Below are 16108 nucleotides of genomic sequence, written 5' to 3'. Positions count from 1 at the left end.
TAATTATATTTATTGTTCACCCAAAAATAGCAATATAATTATATAGATAGGAGAAGTATCAATTTCAGCCCCACTACGCCCCGTGTACGTATGTCGGGGTTTAGTGTGGATTTGCATGATCAATATCCTGGGAGCCTGGGTGAAATCAAATTGCCTCTTTCCCTCCCATATACCCCCACTTCATAACCTCGGGATTTGACTATACACGCATGCATGTGCTATACACTTCTCTCCATGGATATTGCTGTTGTAAGTTTGTATACTAAGGAACTCAAATTCTCACCCTATATCCCGCACCTCAGGGTTACCAAAACCCGACTATGTCCTACAGGGGGAGGGCAGTGGGGACTGACATGGATCGGTGCATAATTCACTTGTGCATGGTATCACTATTTTTTATATATAGATCTAGACTGAGGCTCAGTATCACTGTTGCTCACCGAGAATTCAAAGTCATCTTGTTCATTGCCTGCATGTGGCAGCCTGCTCTTCATTAGAATCAGTCATTATACAGCCTAAGTCTAGATCTATAGAATTAACAGAAAGATTAGATGTCATAATCGGCACCGCAGCCAGGTTTAAATCAACCACATCAAATAGCAAAGTTTATGCAACAACACCCACACACACATATTCAAAAGATGTGATGTCTAACCACAGGATGTCAGGTCCCACACTGAGGCAGCATGCACTGTATGTAATAGTAGTCAACAACTGGAGAAACATAATTATTTTCTTACCTGCATGGATTGGTCCATCGAATTTCCAGGAATAATTTTTATGATATACTTATACGATGGGGCCCCATGCAGTTATCTCGTTTAATTGATGCCAATGGAGCCACCAAACTTGGAAAGTTGAAACCAACACAATAAATGCAAGCTGCATAAAAACTCTTTTCTTACCCCTGTTGTCTGTTGGTCTACCCAATTTCTAGAAACTGGAAACTTTAATAGATCAACAAGCAGGTTTTCAATGCTAAAGGAGCCACCAAACATTGAAATGAGTATACATGAAATCAAGCTGCGTGAACTATTTCTTGCTTGTCGTCCAAGGACGTTGGTCCATCCAGTTTCCATAAACAGGTAACCTTATGGACCAACGAGCAGGTTTTCCAGTTTAATGATGCCAAAGGAGACACAAAGCTTTGAAATGAGCTCAAACACATTAAATTATGCATTCAAGCTGCGCGAACTATTTTCTCACTTGTCGTTCAGGTCGTTGGTCCACCTAGTTTCCAGAAATAGGAAACCTTATGGACCAACAAGCAGGTTTTGATGCCAACGGAGATACTAAGCTTTGAAACGAGCTGACACCAATCTGATACCAACATGGAACACATTAAATAATGCATTCAAGCTGCGTGAACTATTTTCTTACTTGTCGTCCAGGCCGTTGGTCCACCTAATTTCCAGAAAAAGGAAACCTTATGGACCAACAAGCAAGTTTTCTTTTAATTGATGCCAATGGAGACACTAAACTTTGAAAAATGAGCTGTGACACCAGCCTGGAACACATTATTCAAGCTGCGCGACTATTTTCTTACTTGCCGTCCAGGTCGTTGGTCCACCTAGTTTCCAGAAACAGCCTCTTATGGACCAACAAGCAGGTTTTCCTGATGTCAACGAACCCCTGCAAGCTTTGAAATGAGCTGCCCACCTAGAACACTTTATGCAAGCTGGGTGAATTCTTTTACCAGTCGTCCAGGCAGTTGGTCCATGCACCTAATTTTAATAGGCCCCTTAATGGACCAACCAGCAGGTTTTAATGATGCCTGGAGCAATCAAGCAAGTGTAACATGCAACACTGTTTGCTGTAGATCCTGTGAACAGAAGTTTGCAATGAAACGGATAAAGAAACTGGCAAACTGTAGGGCAACCCGGTAAAACCAGACATGCATTAAAAATTAAAATGTGCATGCAGCTTTCCATATCCTTTTGCTTCAAGACATAGTACATGCTGCAGGGGGTACTTTATATAACCATATTTCTGTGCTCTATTATCTATGATATAACTAGTCTATATATCTAGTCTATATATCTCTAGCTAGCTGTGTGTGGTATCAGCTTGTTGTGTGAGCCCCACCCACCATGCAAGCTCTCAAGCCTCTATGACGTAATCTATCCATTGGTCCATTTATCAGAGTCCATTGCCACATTCTGGAAAGTGTAATACCTCGCAGAACACGAAAATTAAACCCTTGGAAGGCTTCGTATGCGCATGCGAGATAGTGCCACACCCTACTCCACAAAATTTACTACCCGCGAAATTTTACAAATAAGAGAATTGCACGAAATTTTCCACCCGTACGGTATATACAAAAAACATGAACTGAACAGACCAAACTGATAAAACGAAAAAAAGAACATTCGATAATCAACTATAGTTCTACTGCAAAAGAAATTGCCGTTTTTCTACTAACGAAATATGATACTTCGACATAGCGGTCTTTTCTGCTTGTTTTGTATATTCTCTTGCTTCATCAAATTTTCCAGCTAGCCGATACACATCAGAGTAGGCAATCAAATAAAGGCACTTTGCTGCAGGCTGCATGTCTTTGTGCTTCGCTTCTATGTGTTCCAACAAGTTGTTGCAACGTTTTAAATCATCTTGTGAGATGTCACCTTTGTAAGAATCTGGATTATCCGGCGATACTCCAATGTACATTTGAGCTAGACGAATTTTGCAATACTGAGCGATATCCATCCCATAGTTTTCTTGCTCTGATAAACAAATAACTTTTTGTAGGAACGTAGTGATCATGTCCCTCTGATCAGTACTGAGACTGCATGCTATGAAGTAGTTGGCCAATATTGCGTCTTCTCCTGGTTCAAAGGTAGATGAAGTTGTATGAGCATTATTACCCGAGGCGCGCGTGGGCGGCCACGGGTATAGTAGTCTGTTGGTCTGTTTGTTTGTTAACCCGAGGCGCGTGGGCGGCCACGGGTTATAGTAGTCGTTTGGTTTGTTACCCGAGGCGCGCGTGGGCGGCCACGGGTATAGTAGTATGTTGGTCTGTTTGTTACCCGAGGCCGTGCCGCGGCCAGCGGGTATAGTAGTCTGTTGGTTTGTTTGTTTGTTTGTTTGTTTGTGATGGGGTTTTCTACTCACCTGGATGCCATAGCGCTGCGTTTGCAGCATAGATAGCCTTCACACAACAATATCTTGATTTAAATAGTGGCAGATTTTGATGTTAAAGTTTCTTTGTCGAATAAAAGCGAGCAAAAGCTAAACTTGCCCGTTGGCAGCTGCTAACTACACGCGGCCTTTATTCGAGATACCCTACGTTACAGTGTGATTTTTCCACATGGGTTACTTACAGCTGACGTGATCCTGTACCAGAAACAATGGAACAGGGTCACTAAAGTAGAAAGCTAGAATTACTACCTCTGCTGACTAGGTATTTGCAGCTGAAGTGATCCCGTAACATGAATAAGGGCCAAGAAAGTAGAATTGTGACTAGTTGTTGTTGACTGACTCTGGATCCTATACTCTAGCCTGGAAGGAGCCATACTTCTCTTAGTCTAAGACTCCAGGCTTCTTTGCTGTGATCCCAGTCCACAGTGCATGTCTCATGTGACATACTCAATGTTTCAGCATCCCTACAGTCTGGTTTCGTTTTATTGCTCTTGAGTTGCTGTGCTAGTCATACATGCTACATGCACTGCATTATCACTCTTCTGGTTTCTTTATTATCATGTCACCAGCCGAGGGTTTGCACTTTAGTGCTCTAGTTTGTTTGTTTGTTTGTTTGTCACAGGTATATCTACTCACCTGGATGCCACATCACTGCGTTTACAGCATGGATAGCCTTCACACAACAATATCTTGATTTAAATAGTGGCAGATTTTGCTGTTAAAGCTTCTTTGTCGAGCAAAAGCTAAGAAGCTTGAATAAGCTTGTGACTAGGTCTGCTTACCTGGATGCTCTAGCACTGCGTTTACAGCATGAGTAGCCTCCACACAACAAGTTAGTACTTTTGATAGTGACAGCTTTCGGTGTTAAAGCTCCTTTGTCTAATAAAAGCTAGCAAAATGTAGCTTGAACAGAACCTGCACATGCGTTACTCATAACTGAAGTGATCCTGTACCAAGAAAACGATGGAACAGGGTCACTAAAGTAGAAAGCTGTATATACCAGAAACAATGGAACAGGGTCACTAAAGTAAAAGCTTGAATTATAGCTCCTGCTGCTGACTGGGATCCTACTCCAAGCAGAACCTGGAGCCATACTTCTCTGAGACTCCAGGCTTCTTTACTGTGATCCTAATCCACAGTGCATATTATCTAAAGTACCACTACCTGTTCTCAAATGTTTCAGCATGCCTCCAGTCGAGTCTGGTTTAGTCCTGAGTTGCTGTGCAAGTCATGGCATGATGATGATAACAACATCACTATAATATGCACTGCATTATATCAGTCTTCTGGTTTCTTTATAATCATGTCACCAGCCGAGGGTTTGCACTTTAGTGCTCTAGTTTGTCTGTTTGTTTGTTTGTCACGAGAATCTCCACTCACCTGGATGCCATAGCGCTGCGTTTGCAGCATGGATAGCCTTCACACAACAATATCTTGATTTAAATAGTGGCAGATTTTGATGTTAAAGTTTCTTTGTCGAATAAAAGCGAGCAAAAGCTAAACTTGCCCGTTGGCAGCTGCTAACTACACGCGGTCTTTATTCGAGATACCCTATTTACATTGTGATTTTTCCACATGGGTTACTTACAGCTGAAGTGATCCTGTACCAGGAACAATGGAACAGGGTCACTAAGTAGAAAGCTAGAATTATCTACCTCTGCTGACTACGTATTTGCAGCTGAAGTGATCCTGTACCAGGAACAATAAAAGCTAAAATGTGACTGGTTGCTGGATCCTATATACTCCAGCCTGGCAGGACTCTCTAAGCCTAAGACTCCAGGCCACGTGGCAAGTTTGCTGTGATCCCAGTCCACAGTGCATGTCTCATGTGACATGTACCACTCAATGTTTCAGCATGCCATGCCTCCAGTGTTTAGCTATTGAGTTGCTGTGCTGGTCATACATGCTACATGCACTGCATTATCTTTATTATCATGTCACCAGCCGAGGGTTTGCACTTTAGTGCTCTAGTTTGTTTGTTTGTTTGTTTGTGACAGGTGAATCTACTCAACTGGATGCCACAACACTGCGTTTACAGCATGGATAGCCTTCATACAACAAGTTATTAATTTTAATAGTGGCAGAATTTCATGTTAAACCTTCGTTGTCAAATAAAAACGAGCAAAAGCTAAGAAGCTTGTGACTGGGTCTGCTTACCTGGATGCTCTAGCACTGCGTTTACAGCATGGGTAGCCTCCACACAACAAGCCAGTACTTCTAATAGTGGCAGCTTTCGGTGTTAAAGCTTTGTTGTCTAATAAAAGCGAGCAAAATGTAGCTTGAACAGAACTTGCACATGCGTTACTTATAACTGAAGTGATCCTGTACCAGGTCCAGAAACAATGGAACAGGGTCACTAAAGTAGAAAGCTGTATATACCAGGAACAATATTGGAACAGGGTCACTAAACCAGAAAGCTTGCTTTAGCTGACTGGGATCCATGCAGGACCTGGAGCCATACTTCTCTGAGACTCCATGCTTCTTTGCTGTGATCCTAATCCACAGTGCATATATTTATAGTACTACTACCTGTTCTCAAAATTAATGTTTCAGCATGCCTCCAGTCTGGTTTAGTTTTATTGCTCCTGAGTTGCTGTGCAAGTCATGCATGATGATGATAACAACATCACTATATGCACTGCATTATATCAGTCTTCTGGTTTCTTTATAATCATGTCACCAGCCGAGGGTTTGCACTTTAGTGCTCTAGTTCAGACATTTCTTGGCTTGGTCATATTTTTTACATTTGGTGTAGCACCGTCTCAGCACTAGCTCACATCGACTTTCTAGAACTTGACTATTACTACCGGCAAGATTCATTTTCCTTGCCTGAGAAACAATGCGCTCAGTTTCCTTTATGTTATTTACGTAAAAGAAGCACTTTTCCAGGCAGAATGCGATTCTGGCTTCCCGTGAATTATCTGGTGAGTTCATTTCAGCTTGTAACGAATTCATAGCAGTCGAGAAATTTTGTCGAATTCCTGAAATTTTTGTTATGTAGCATTCTTGTGTGATACCTTTAGGCAGCTGTAAAAGGCGGAGTTGTGACCATAGTAAAGTTGTAGGGGGAGCAGATATTGCACTTTGAACACTTGTTACTCGTTGTGCCTTCGTAGGGGGAGCAATTGAGCTGTGGGCAAATGTTTTTCTCTTTCTGGTGTAAGGTGAGTCAGATTCAGTTAGCAAAGTATAAAGGTGAATATGATTTGCGTCTTTTCCAGCTAAACAATCGTGCAGGAAAACGTGATGAGCGGTGGGGCCTTTGGTTTTGAGAATTGCGAGAAGTCGCATCGCTTTATCCCTACGAGTTTTTCCTTCTAATAACATCTCTTCCTCCTCGTTACTGGTGACCAGTTTATAGACTTTAAGATACGGCAACAAACTTTTTGGATCTAATTGATCTATAACAAATCCACCTTTTTGTGTTGTACTCTTCATAATTTTCTCTGATTCAATGTGTTTTTCCACCTCCTTCTTTCCGAACTGTTTTCCATTGAGTAATGAAACAATGTATGTGTGTCCCGTGTGTTCATCATCATAATCTTCTTCAAGGCAGTCCAAAAACTGCCTATAATCACCCGATTGCTCGATCTTGCTGAGAAGTCTTTCGGCCATTTTTCTACGGTTCTTCTCAGTACCATTTGTAAATTCTTCAGCAAGTTCATAGTGATCTAACAGTTTGTAAAGCGGCGGATACAATGGATCAAGGCTTCTTAGAATGGCTTCACGGTTCTTTTTTAGATTCTCTCGTATAACTATTGATTCCTTAGAAACTGATTCATCAGTATCTGCCAAAGAGCTGTGTGGTAGACTAGTTTGCCAACTTCTATTGAATCAGTGTCTTCACTTACACTTAATGGTTGCACTGTAGTCATTTTTACTAATTAATTAAAGCCAGCTAGCCACAGGTAGATCTATATATAGATCATGTAGATTGTTAAAAAGAGCAGGTAAACAACTTATTGCATTATTAATTTATGACATCATGGAACAAATTATAGTACAAAGTTTAAGTGCATTGGTATAAAGTGACAGCAGATTCCCTTCCATATTCCTACAAATAAGGTAATGTAACTGATAATAACTAGACATCATAGAGTCTACATAACACAAGCCTATCTACTAAGATTTGTCTGAGTACTGTACCAAATTTAATGCTATGCATTGGTTTATATGCCGCGGACAGGTATATATAATTATCATGCAGATGAGGAACATAATTGCACTGGCTCTACTTTTTCTGCTGTCGCTGGTAACGACCAACCAAATGGAGACTGTGACCCCACCCCACAAGGATTTCAAACCCTGTTCTTAATTGGATGTGGTGTTGCCTTGCCGCACTGAGACCCTAGTGGTATAACTACAGTGTACGTGTTTACTTCCTCATTGTTATAGCAACTAACCGACTGTTCTAATACAATTACCGTATTATAGCACTATATTTTTGAGGAGCTACTATTTGGCACTTAGCAGATTGCTCAAACTAAACATTTCGCGGAATTTCAAGGATATAATTCGGTATACCTTATTGTTACTATTGTAAACGGGTACTAATTTTAGCGAATTTTAGCGAATTTGTAATTAACGCTAAATTAAGTACGCGCTAATAATAAAACTCAATTAAAAATTATTATTATTATTATCAGGAGTACATGAATAGGAGTAAGCAACTACTATGTACACCATATAAATTCGTTATTATCTCACTACGGCACAAACACTTGTAGTAGTGTAAACTGTGGTTACTTTGTGTACACATGACCATGTATGGCTGCATGCTAGGCTCACTTAGAAATTGTCAACAAGAGTGCAAGTGCATGTGCAGGCTAGGCTGAAACTATATACAAGACTTAGAGAATAACATAGATAAGATCTACTCAGCTAATAATTATCATCTAGAGAATGCTTAACCTTAGAAAAAGACGGAATTGGCTGTTCACCATGAAATTGACTAATCTTTGCTGAATAACATGTTTGATGCAATGCAAAGCAGTTAGCATTGTGTGTGGTGCCGGGTTACCGTGTATAGAGAGAACTAAACTAGAGGTGTGACAGCTGCTAAAGTTGCTCCATCTCTTACTTGCAATGGTTGACGTTGTTTCCTCAGACACACAACTTGCTATTGTGTCTGAGGAAACAACGTCAACTAGACACAGCAGTAACAAGAGATTAAAAGTAGAAGTTTCTTCATAGTCTGAGTCTATTACTTGTGAGTCTTTTGAGAGCTTCATTTCTGCCCCAGATGCAACGCAACGTAGGAAATCGTACCACTGAATTTGAAAATTTAAGTATGCATCTTTGCCTCTACACTTGATGTAAAATTGTTTGTATTGATTGCACAGGCGGTCTGCAAGCTTCACCAAGCCATCATCCTGTTCCTTAGAGATTATATTAGAAACCTATTTTCTCTCAGGGTACATCTCTAGCTAGTTGTGGTAGCTTCTCTACTTCTTCAGTTAATTTTCTCACCAATGCTAGATTATTTTAGCAAGCTTTTTGGCAACTTCTATCACAGTTGCTTTGCTGTGTGCATGTTTCTTTGCTTTTCTTTATTTTGTGCAAGAGCTAGCCACCTGGACCTATTCTACCAAGTGTGCTTGCACAGTGCATGTAATTAACCACACTGTTTTGATTGTGGTTGTAGGCCACTTGAGATGTGGGCGTTTTACACATGTAGTATGACGTGGCATGACACAGTGAGATAACAACACGTTTGTATGGGCTGTATAGTAGTTGCTTACTCCTATTCATGTACTCCTGTTATTATGAATCTCATAAAATAAAATAAATGTTATTGTTTTTTTTCTTTTTCTTTTTTTTAATGTACTTTTGTGTACTTTTAAGAGTATGCTAAGCAAGCTAGCCCTTTCTTCATCTGTATCTGACTCCAAACTTTCCATTCAACCTTAAAACCCATGCTTGTACATGTACATCTTTTGAGATATATTGTGGTGATGAATTTTACAAATCCGCCAAAATTAGTACCCTAAAAACAGAAAAAAATCTGAAAATGCTAAAATTACTACCCGTCTATAATAGTAACATTAAGGTAGAGGTTCAAATAATTACACCTCTACACGTACAGTAGAAAGTTTAAATTTTTTGAGGCACTAACATTCAAGGTTAATTCTAGATTAATTCATCAAAATTTAATGTTAGCTTCTCGAAAATAAATTGCTAAACGGTACCTTTTGTGCATGTCTGTTTGAACAAACATTTCTGTAGACAATGTCCCCATTATAACTGTTGCAAAGTCTCCCCTGCATATGGATTACTATAGCTATACATACAGTGAATTCAATATACTATTTTTCCTATAGAAACTATGAGCGCTACTTCAACATGGCTGAGATGGACACGTTCCTGTTCTGGTCTCAAACTATAGAGTTGTCAGTGATGCTGAGTTGCATTATACATTCATCTCTGATCGATTAATAATTACTTCAAGTTCATCTTCCTCCATTTCAGACGGCATACAGTACACTGGAATGTGCCCGTGTAATACTTCCTATGCTTTCTTCCAAGAGTTCTCAGTTAGATTTGCTGAAGCTGCAGCAGGCACCATCTTTTATCTCGGCTTTGGAGAGTCTGAGAAAGGAGCTTTCCCCTTGGATCCTTTCTTTGCGATGCATGAAATCCCTTCCTGCCTTGAACAGATCAGGCAGTCATCATGGTGGTGCATGTCTCACGGACTGATGGTGGTACGTTAATATAGTATTTGCTTTATTCAACCTGTCATGAAATACTAGCTGTGAGCATGTGTTTGTTTTTGTTCAGTGTATTTTCTTGATTATTGCAGGTATAATGCTAATATTCATACTGATAAGATAAGTGTGGAATGGATTGTAACCACACAGTATCACATCTACCCATCACATCTGCTGGTGATTATGTGCAGGTGTCTCCGAGAGGTGCGGACAAGGCTCACTGCTCATTTTACAACAGAGACTTGTTGCACGAATTCCGGATATAGCTGTTACGATATTTTCGGTTATCTCGTTAACACTGATTCTAGCTTGGTAGAGCTGACCAATTGTACTGCCAACATCATCAGTAGCATTCAGGAAGTGTATGATAGTAGTAAGTAGTACCGCTTTTCACCTTTAGCCGTGTACAGTGCAGACTATATACACTACAGAAACTATACTGCATGGCTATAATCATTCGATTACTAATTACCAATTACTAAATGCTTTACAAAAACCCGGTTCAATATTACGATCCATCCTTTTTACAGATAGAGAACCAACAGATAGAGAACCATCAGATGATCCGTGCTTTAAGAAAGAAGTCAGTTGTCCACTGAACTCAGGGAGACAACGACGTCAGGATAATGGAACAGATCCTTGCAACGTCGGTGAGTAGTGCACACCCTTTAATTGCAATTGTGTAGAAAATTAAACTGGTTTATCAATGCTAGTGCATGCAGTCAAGGTTACGCGTGGTGGCAGAGGAGATAGGACACGCATCACGTGCGCTTCAATAATTAACAATCCACGTTTAACCGCAAAGATTTAGACAAGGGTTTGTGCAAGAAAAGTGAGGATCTTTAAGCAGCCAATTAACCTGTAAGCTTCCACACAATTAAGTACTAAAACACCTCACTCATTTCCTGGTCTACCCACATCCCAGCTTGTGGGCGGGAAGCCTCACAAGCATAATACCGCTACCAGGAAATGGAGTGGGCTGACTGTCAGCAATCAAATTCCAGGAAATCGATTCTGAGAAATCTATCCATGCAATCAGTGATTCCAGGTAATGAGCACAGAGATCTCAGGATTTTGACATGCATACAATACAGTAGAACCTCTGTTACCACCTCTGAATAAAGGCCAGCTGCTATATAACAGCCAGGCACCCAGGTCCCAAATGAACAGTTTGTGTATAAAACAACCTCTCAACAAAGGCCAACTCTGTATATAAAGGCCAAAACATTAATTGTTCCCCAAAGGTGTCCGTTATAGGGGTTCCACTGTAGTTATGTGACAAATTATTGCGAGCAAGCCATGCATGCGACTCAGAGGAGGTACATGCATGATCCAGAGGAGGTCCGACATACGTGCACGAATCACTACAAGTTCAGTGCATTGTGACCTGGATGTTATCACGTGACCGCAATGACATCAATGCACTGAACTTGTAGTGATTCATGCACGCATGTCAGACCTCCAGTCCTCTGTGCAGGATCAATAATATTGTCTAGCTGACTCAGCATAAATAAACTTATAGGCGTGAACGGAATGTAATGAAAGTGCTTAATCAAACCTATAATTAATTGATCTGTAAGTCGTGGCATACGATACAGATAATCTACAATCCTTATTATAGAGAGGTCCCAGGTTTGTCCTCTGAAAAAAAATCTTAATCCAAAACAGCTAGCAATCCCACGGTAATTTTCTCTAACATTTTAGCTATCATAATAATTATGTAGTGAAAGGATTGTGAATCAGCGATCCCAGTGGGACCGGCTCAATAGCTTGAAATTCACCATCAAACCTAACTGTACATAAGCTACTACGGAGAGCAGTCTAGGGAGGTTAACTCAGGTTGGTTGCCATCTTCCATAACAATTTACAATATTCGAGATTACTAGAATGCGATGTGAGCTTGCTAGAGAGCACAACAGTAGATCTACCACAGGCACCATAGCTACACTGAAATCTAAGGAAAGGTTAAAGGTCAAGAGCCTAGCTAACGTAAACATTGTATGCCACACCGGCATTTCATTGCCATGTGACTGATGACACACGTCCCACCTCCTCTGGCGTGGTGGTGTATGTTGAAAGTTAGTACCAATTGATCATTAAATATACAAACACTGCTATGGTTGCTCAGCTAGGGCTCGTTAATGTACAATTAAGCACTTGTACCAGCTCAGTTATAGTTACCGTATTTACTTGATTAAGCGTTTATTTCAGATCGAAGTCTTTAGAGGGGGCGGGGCGTTTAAACGAGGAGGTAGTTTAATCCAGGAAGGCGTTTATTGTTATGTCTATATACTCCAAAACTCTTGCACAGCAGCAGTTTATTGTGCTCTTCTTGGGCTGCTGTCTCAGCTTAAATCTATTTCTCATCTTAAATTTAAGTCATAGGAGTGCCCTCTGTGTCGGTATCTCTCTCTCTGCCATCGATGCATAATAAAAGTATTATTGTTCTATGCTTGCAACTGGGTTCCATGTGCTATTTCAGCTCCATCCACAGTGCCACGCCCCATATATATTTAACACTGATGGGCGTTTATTGACAAAGACAGAGCTTTTACCCTGGGCGTTTATTATTCAAGGAGACGTTTAATCAAGTAATACGATATATCTTGTGACACAATCATTATAAAGTGGATATCATTCTCAGCTAAGCTGTCAAATAATTGTGTGTACATGTCCAATGCTATAATCACTGTCTTTGGTATGCAGGTGTATCAGCTGGACAAGGCGTTTCAAGTTTAATCATTTTTTTGGCTTCACTACTGGTACCAGTTTTATTGCTGCATCATAAGCAAGCAATAACTCAGAATAATGTATACAAATATAGCTGCTATGGACTTGTTTGCCTGTGTCTAATCTATAGCTACATGTATAGCTGAAGTGATCCTGTTTTGTATTGTGTATTGTACTATCTGTGGTGTATCTTCCTGCCAAAAAATCCCCCAGTACAAATGATGGTTTACTGCACAATATTGTGGGGAACTCCCTACAAAGCTTGTAGGGCTTTGACTTCAAAACTCTAGGTCAGTAGATATATATGAGCAGTTAGTTGTTGTGTCAAGTTCTTCTATAACATAAGATAAAAGGTAATCTAGCTAAAAACAAAATAGTTATTGTGTTGTCCTTTAGACTTTTCATCATTCTGTAGACTATCTAGAACTAGATTATAAGCTGAGACTGGATCTATAACTGCTTGCCAATCAATAATAATTTCAGCTCTAATAATTATGTATTAATTAATACATGCTTTAAGTTGGATCTCCTCCCTGCAGATGTGGATATTGCTTGGTATCCTGAGCCTGTTGGCCATGGTTAACGGACAGGAGGGTGGGCAGTGCTCACCCACCCCACGAAACCTGGAGATCTTATACCGAGAAGAATGCATTAAGCTGTTATTGAGAAACACTACTTGTGAATTTGTTTGGACGAGATTTACTGATGCATTCGCTGGGATGGACCCCAGCCAAGTAACTCCACAGTAAGTGTTACGGAAGGTACTCCAATCTATAATTATTGATTATTATGTAGTTCAAAAAATGTTCAAAGGTCATCGATTGGCATGTCCATATAGTTGCATTGCTATATGAACAAAACCAGCTATTTTTAGCTCCCATTCAAAAGAAGTCCCTTGAGCATTATATCATAATTAGTGTCTAATGGTGAGGCCATACAATCTCTGAAAATTCTCATGCCGCACGATTCCTGTACATATGTAACAATGGCTCTCTGTGTTCACAATGTCTGGTTACTACATGTAGTACTCTGCATTATCATACCATCCCAGGTCAGAGTATTGTGTATGCCAGCCTACTGGCTATCAAAATTATATCTCTCGGCTAAACCCACACACATGCAGGAGCTACTTTCCCTATTTTCAGTATTTTGGAACATCCAATAGTTCCGATACCTCCTTGTTCTGGACTCAAACACCAGAATTGGTTGAGATGCTGAGTTGCATGTGCGCCTCTGGTGCCAACATCGTGTCCTCGGCTAACGAACCTTCCACTGCGATCATTAATAACATTGAGAGAAGAGTCAGTGAGGTGGTGAGGTGGTGTGGGACCACCAGCGGCAACAGTACAGGTGTGTTAAAATACTCATTTGTGTGTAATAATACACCTGTGATTCATGAAATCAAAGAATGTAAAACTAGCTTTTTGATTAAGTACACCTTGGAGTAACCACGGTAGCGAAACATATACGAGTGCATATCCTCCTCTTAAATGTGATACATTAATTTGACTTAAAAGGACCTCCTAGCAACAGTCCAATGCATGATGCATACTGCAAAAAAAATGAGACTATGCCAGCCGTCAAACATGTCATCTCCTACGATGCTATATAGGAGCTTCCTTGCATGGTCTAAGCGTTGTGCATTCGACGTCCCTTGCTGACTTACTGTTTATCTGGGAGCTATCTATTAACGGTGGGTAACAGATTGAAAGCTAGAGCTTTTGCACATCTAATGATTGAAACCACATCTAAAAAACATTGTCATGCGCAGGGAAAGCGGGTGTGGCTTCCTGTACGCGGGCGTTTCAACATTCACGCTCTCAGCACCCTCCTAGAAACACTATGCATGCATGCACTGACGCCCATTGACCTATTGAGGCCTAGCCATCTCGTTAGAGAGCAGCTTCTATGATTCTGCCGTCGTTTTGGAGTTTTAGTACCATCAAATATGGCTCCTTTTTCGAACGAATGAAAAAGCTTGAAAACGCATTGAAATCTGTGCATGCCTAGGGCTGTATGTTATTCTACAGCTGTTGAACAATAATAATTATAAGATCAATTGTAAGTGATATTCATGCAATGCATACAGTGAACCAGTTCTGAGTATTGTGGCGGCATACTTAGAAATGGTTTGTCTACATTACTGTGAAAATAAAATTTGATTGGTACAATCAGTGTGTACGTATAATTATAATAATTATGTTGTTATGCCGTTTTTCAACTCGGTCCACAGATGGTATAGAGTACAACATGTCCTGCCCGTGCAGTGTTGCCTTCGATTTCTTCGAGCAATTTTCAGTCTTGTTTGCAAGAGCTGCACAAGGAGTCATCTTCTTCCTCGGCTATGGAGAGAAGGTGAATGGAACGTTCTCTGAGAGCTCTTTTTTTGCGAAGTATGAGATTCCCAATCTGAATGCAACGGTGGTGACTCGTGTTGTCGTCATTGTAGTTCACAGGAGGAATAAAGGTAAAGCAACGCTCTGCTCAAACTATTTAAAGTTGAACAAGGTGAAAACTACGAATTTCAGTAAAGTATTGACAAGAGCGAACTCAACGTACCTTAATGTTACTAGTAATAATTTTAGCGAATTTTAGCGAATTTGTAATTAACAGTCCGCGCTAATAATAAAACGTATTTAAAAAAACATAATGTACTTTTAGAGTAGTATGCTTTAGAAGCAAGCTAGCTTTTTTTCATCTGTATCTGACTCTAAACTTTCCATTCAACCTTAAATTAACTACGGTCGCAAGAGTGTTGCAATAACTAGAGTGTCATATCCGATGCGCGATTATTTTTGGCAGTACCGTCGACTCTGTCGCTCTAGAGGTCAAGGATCACGTGACTGTGGTTTGGTTTTGAGGGAGTCCTGAGAGAGGGGCCCGTTGGGGGGGCCCTCGTTCAGCCCCCTCCCGGTAATTACGTCGTCAGATGGAAATAGGTGATAGGTGCATGGTAACCGACTGGGGGGGGGGTGGAAGCTCGAAAATGAGCAGCAGCCAGTAGATCAGTTCTATAATAGTTAAGTTCTGTAAGCAGCTTTACTAGCACGTGTAGGTATAGGCTACGCATGCGCGGTAGCTTAACACGAAAAGGCACGCCCGTATGTCTGTGCATGTGCCCCTTTCCTCGAGGTAAGGCCGCTCCCTCATTAGCTACGTTTAACTACCCTAAACTACATACTCATACTCATACTTATACATCTTTTGACACAAAATTAATATTGTGCTAATGAATTTGCTACCCTAATACAGAGAAAAATCTGAAAACGCCAAAATAGTAAAAGGTGACGTATTTTCGCGGGTATTAATTTCTGCTACTTCTGCGAATGAGAGTAAAATTGCAAAAATGTATAATCACAGAAAATGCTCATTCAAACCACTTGCGAATAATTAGAAACGCTATGTAATTTCACAACTTGAGCAGAATCTAAAATTAATGAGCTGAACAGTGACATTGCAGACAAATCTACCTGTGAAAAAATAATATGTTACCTTAAGGTCCATATAGCGGATGTTATTTTCGAGGTACTAAA

At 40.4% G+C, this 16108-nt stretch overlaps 2 protein-coding genes across 2 annotated transcripts; one reads left to right on the top strand and one right to left on the bottom strand.

Annotated features, from left to right (window-relative positions):
- Positions 1-4877: 4877 nt before the first annotated feature.
- Positions 4878-6773, bottom strand: LOC135352032 (uncharacterized). The gene has a single exon (XM_064551132.1). It carries the CDS (start codon positions 6751-6753, stop codon positions 5845-5847), a length of 909 nt encoding a protein of 302 aa, XP_064407202.1. The 5' UTR covers positions 6754-6773; the 3' UTR covers positions 4878-5844.
- A 6026-nt stretch (positions 6774-12799) lies between these two features.
- LOC135352030 (ADP-ribosyl cyclase/cyclic ADP-ribose hydrolase 2-like) lies at positions 12800-15034 on the top strand (the record flags this gene model as incomplete). The annotated part of the gene is given in 4 exon segments (XM_064551131.1): positions 12800-12928; positions 13115-13320; positions 13699-13925; positions 14809-15034. Coding segments are annotated over 3 exon segments (659 nt in total), but the record flags the coding sequence as incomplete, so codon positions are not given.
- Between the last annotated feature and the right edge of the window lie 1074 nt (positions 15035-16108).

Source organism: Halichondria panicea, unplaced genomic scaffold, assembly GCF_963675165.1.
Source record: "Halichondria panicea unplaced genomic scaffold, odHalPani1.1 SCAFFOLD_33, whole genome shotgun sequence".
Classification (NCBI taxonomy): Eukaryota; Metazoa; Porifera; class Demospongiae; order Suberitida; family Halichondriidae; genus Halichondria; species Halichondria panicea.
This window is presented reverse-complemented; position numbering and strand designations above follow the sequence as displayed.

Bases quoted from the DNA above. Each gene is read 5' to 3' on its own strand.
- LOC135352032 (XM_064551132.1), bottom strand. From the start codon at position 6,753: ATGGCCGAAAGACTTCTCAGCAAGATCGAGCAATCGGGTGATTATAGG.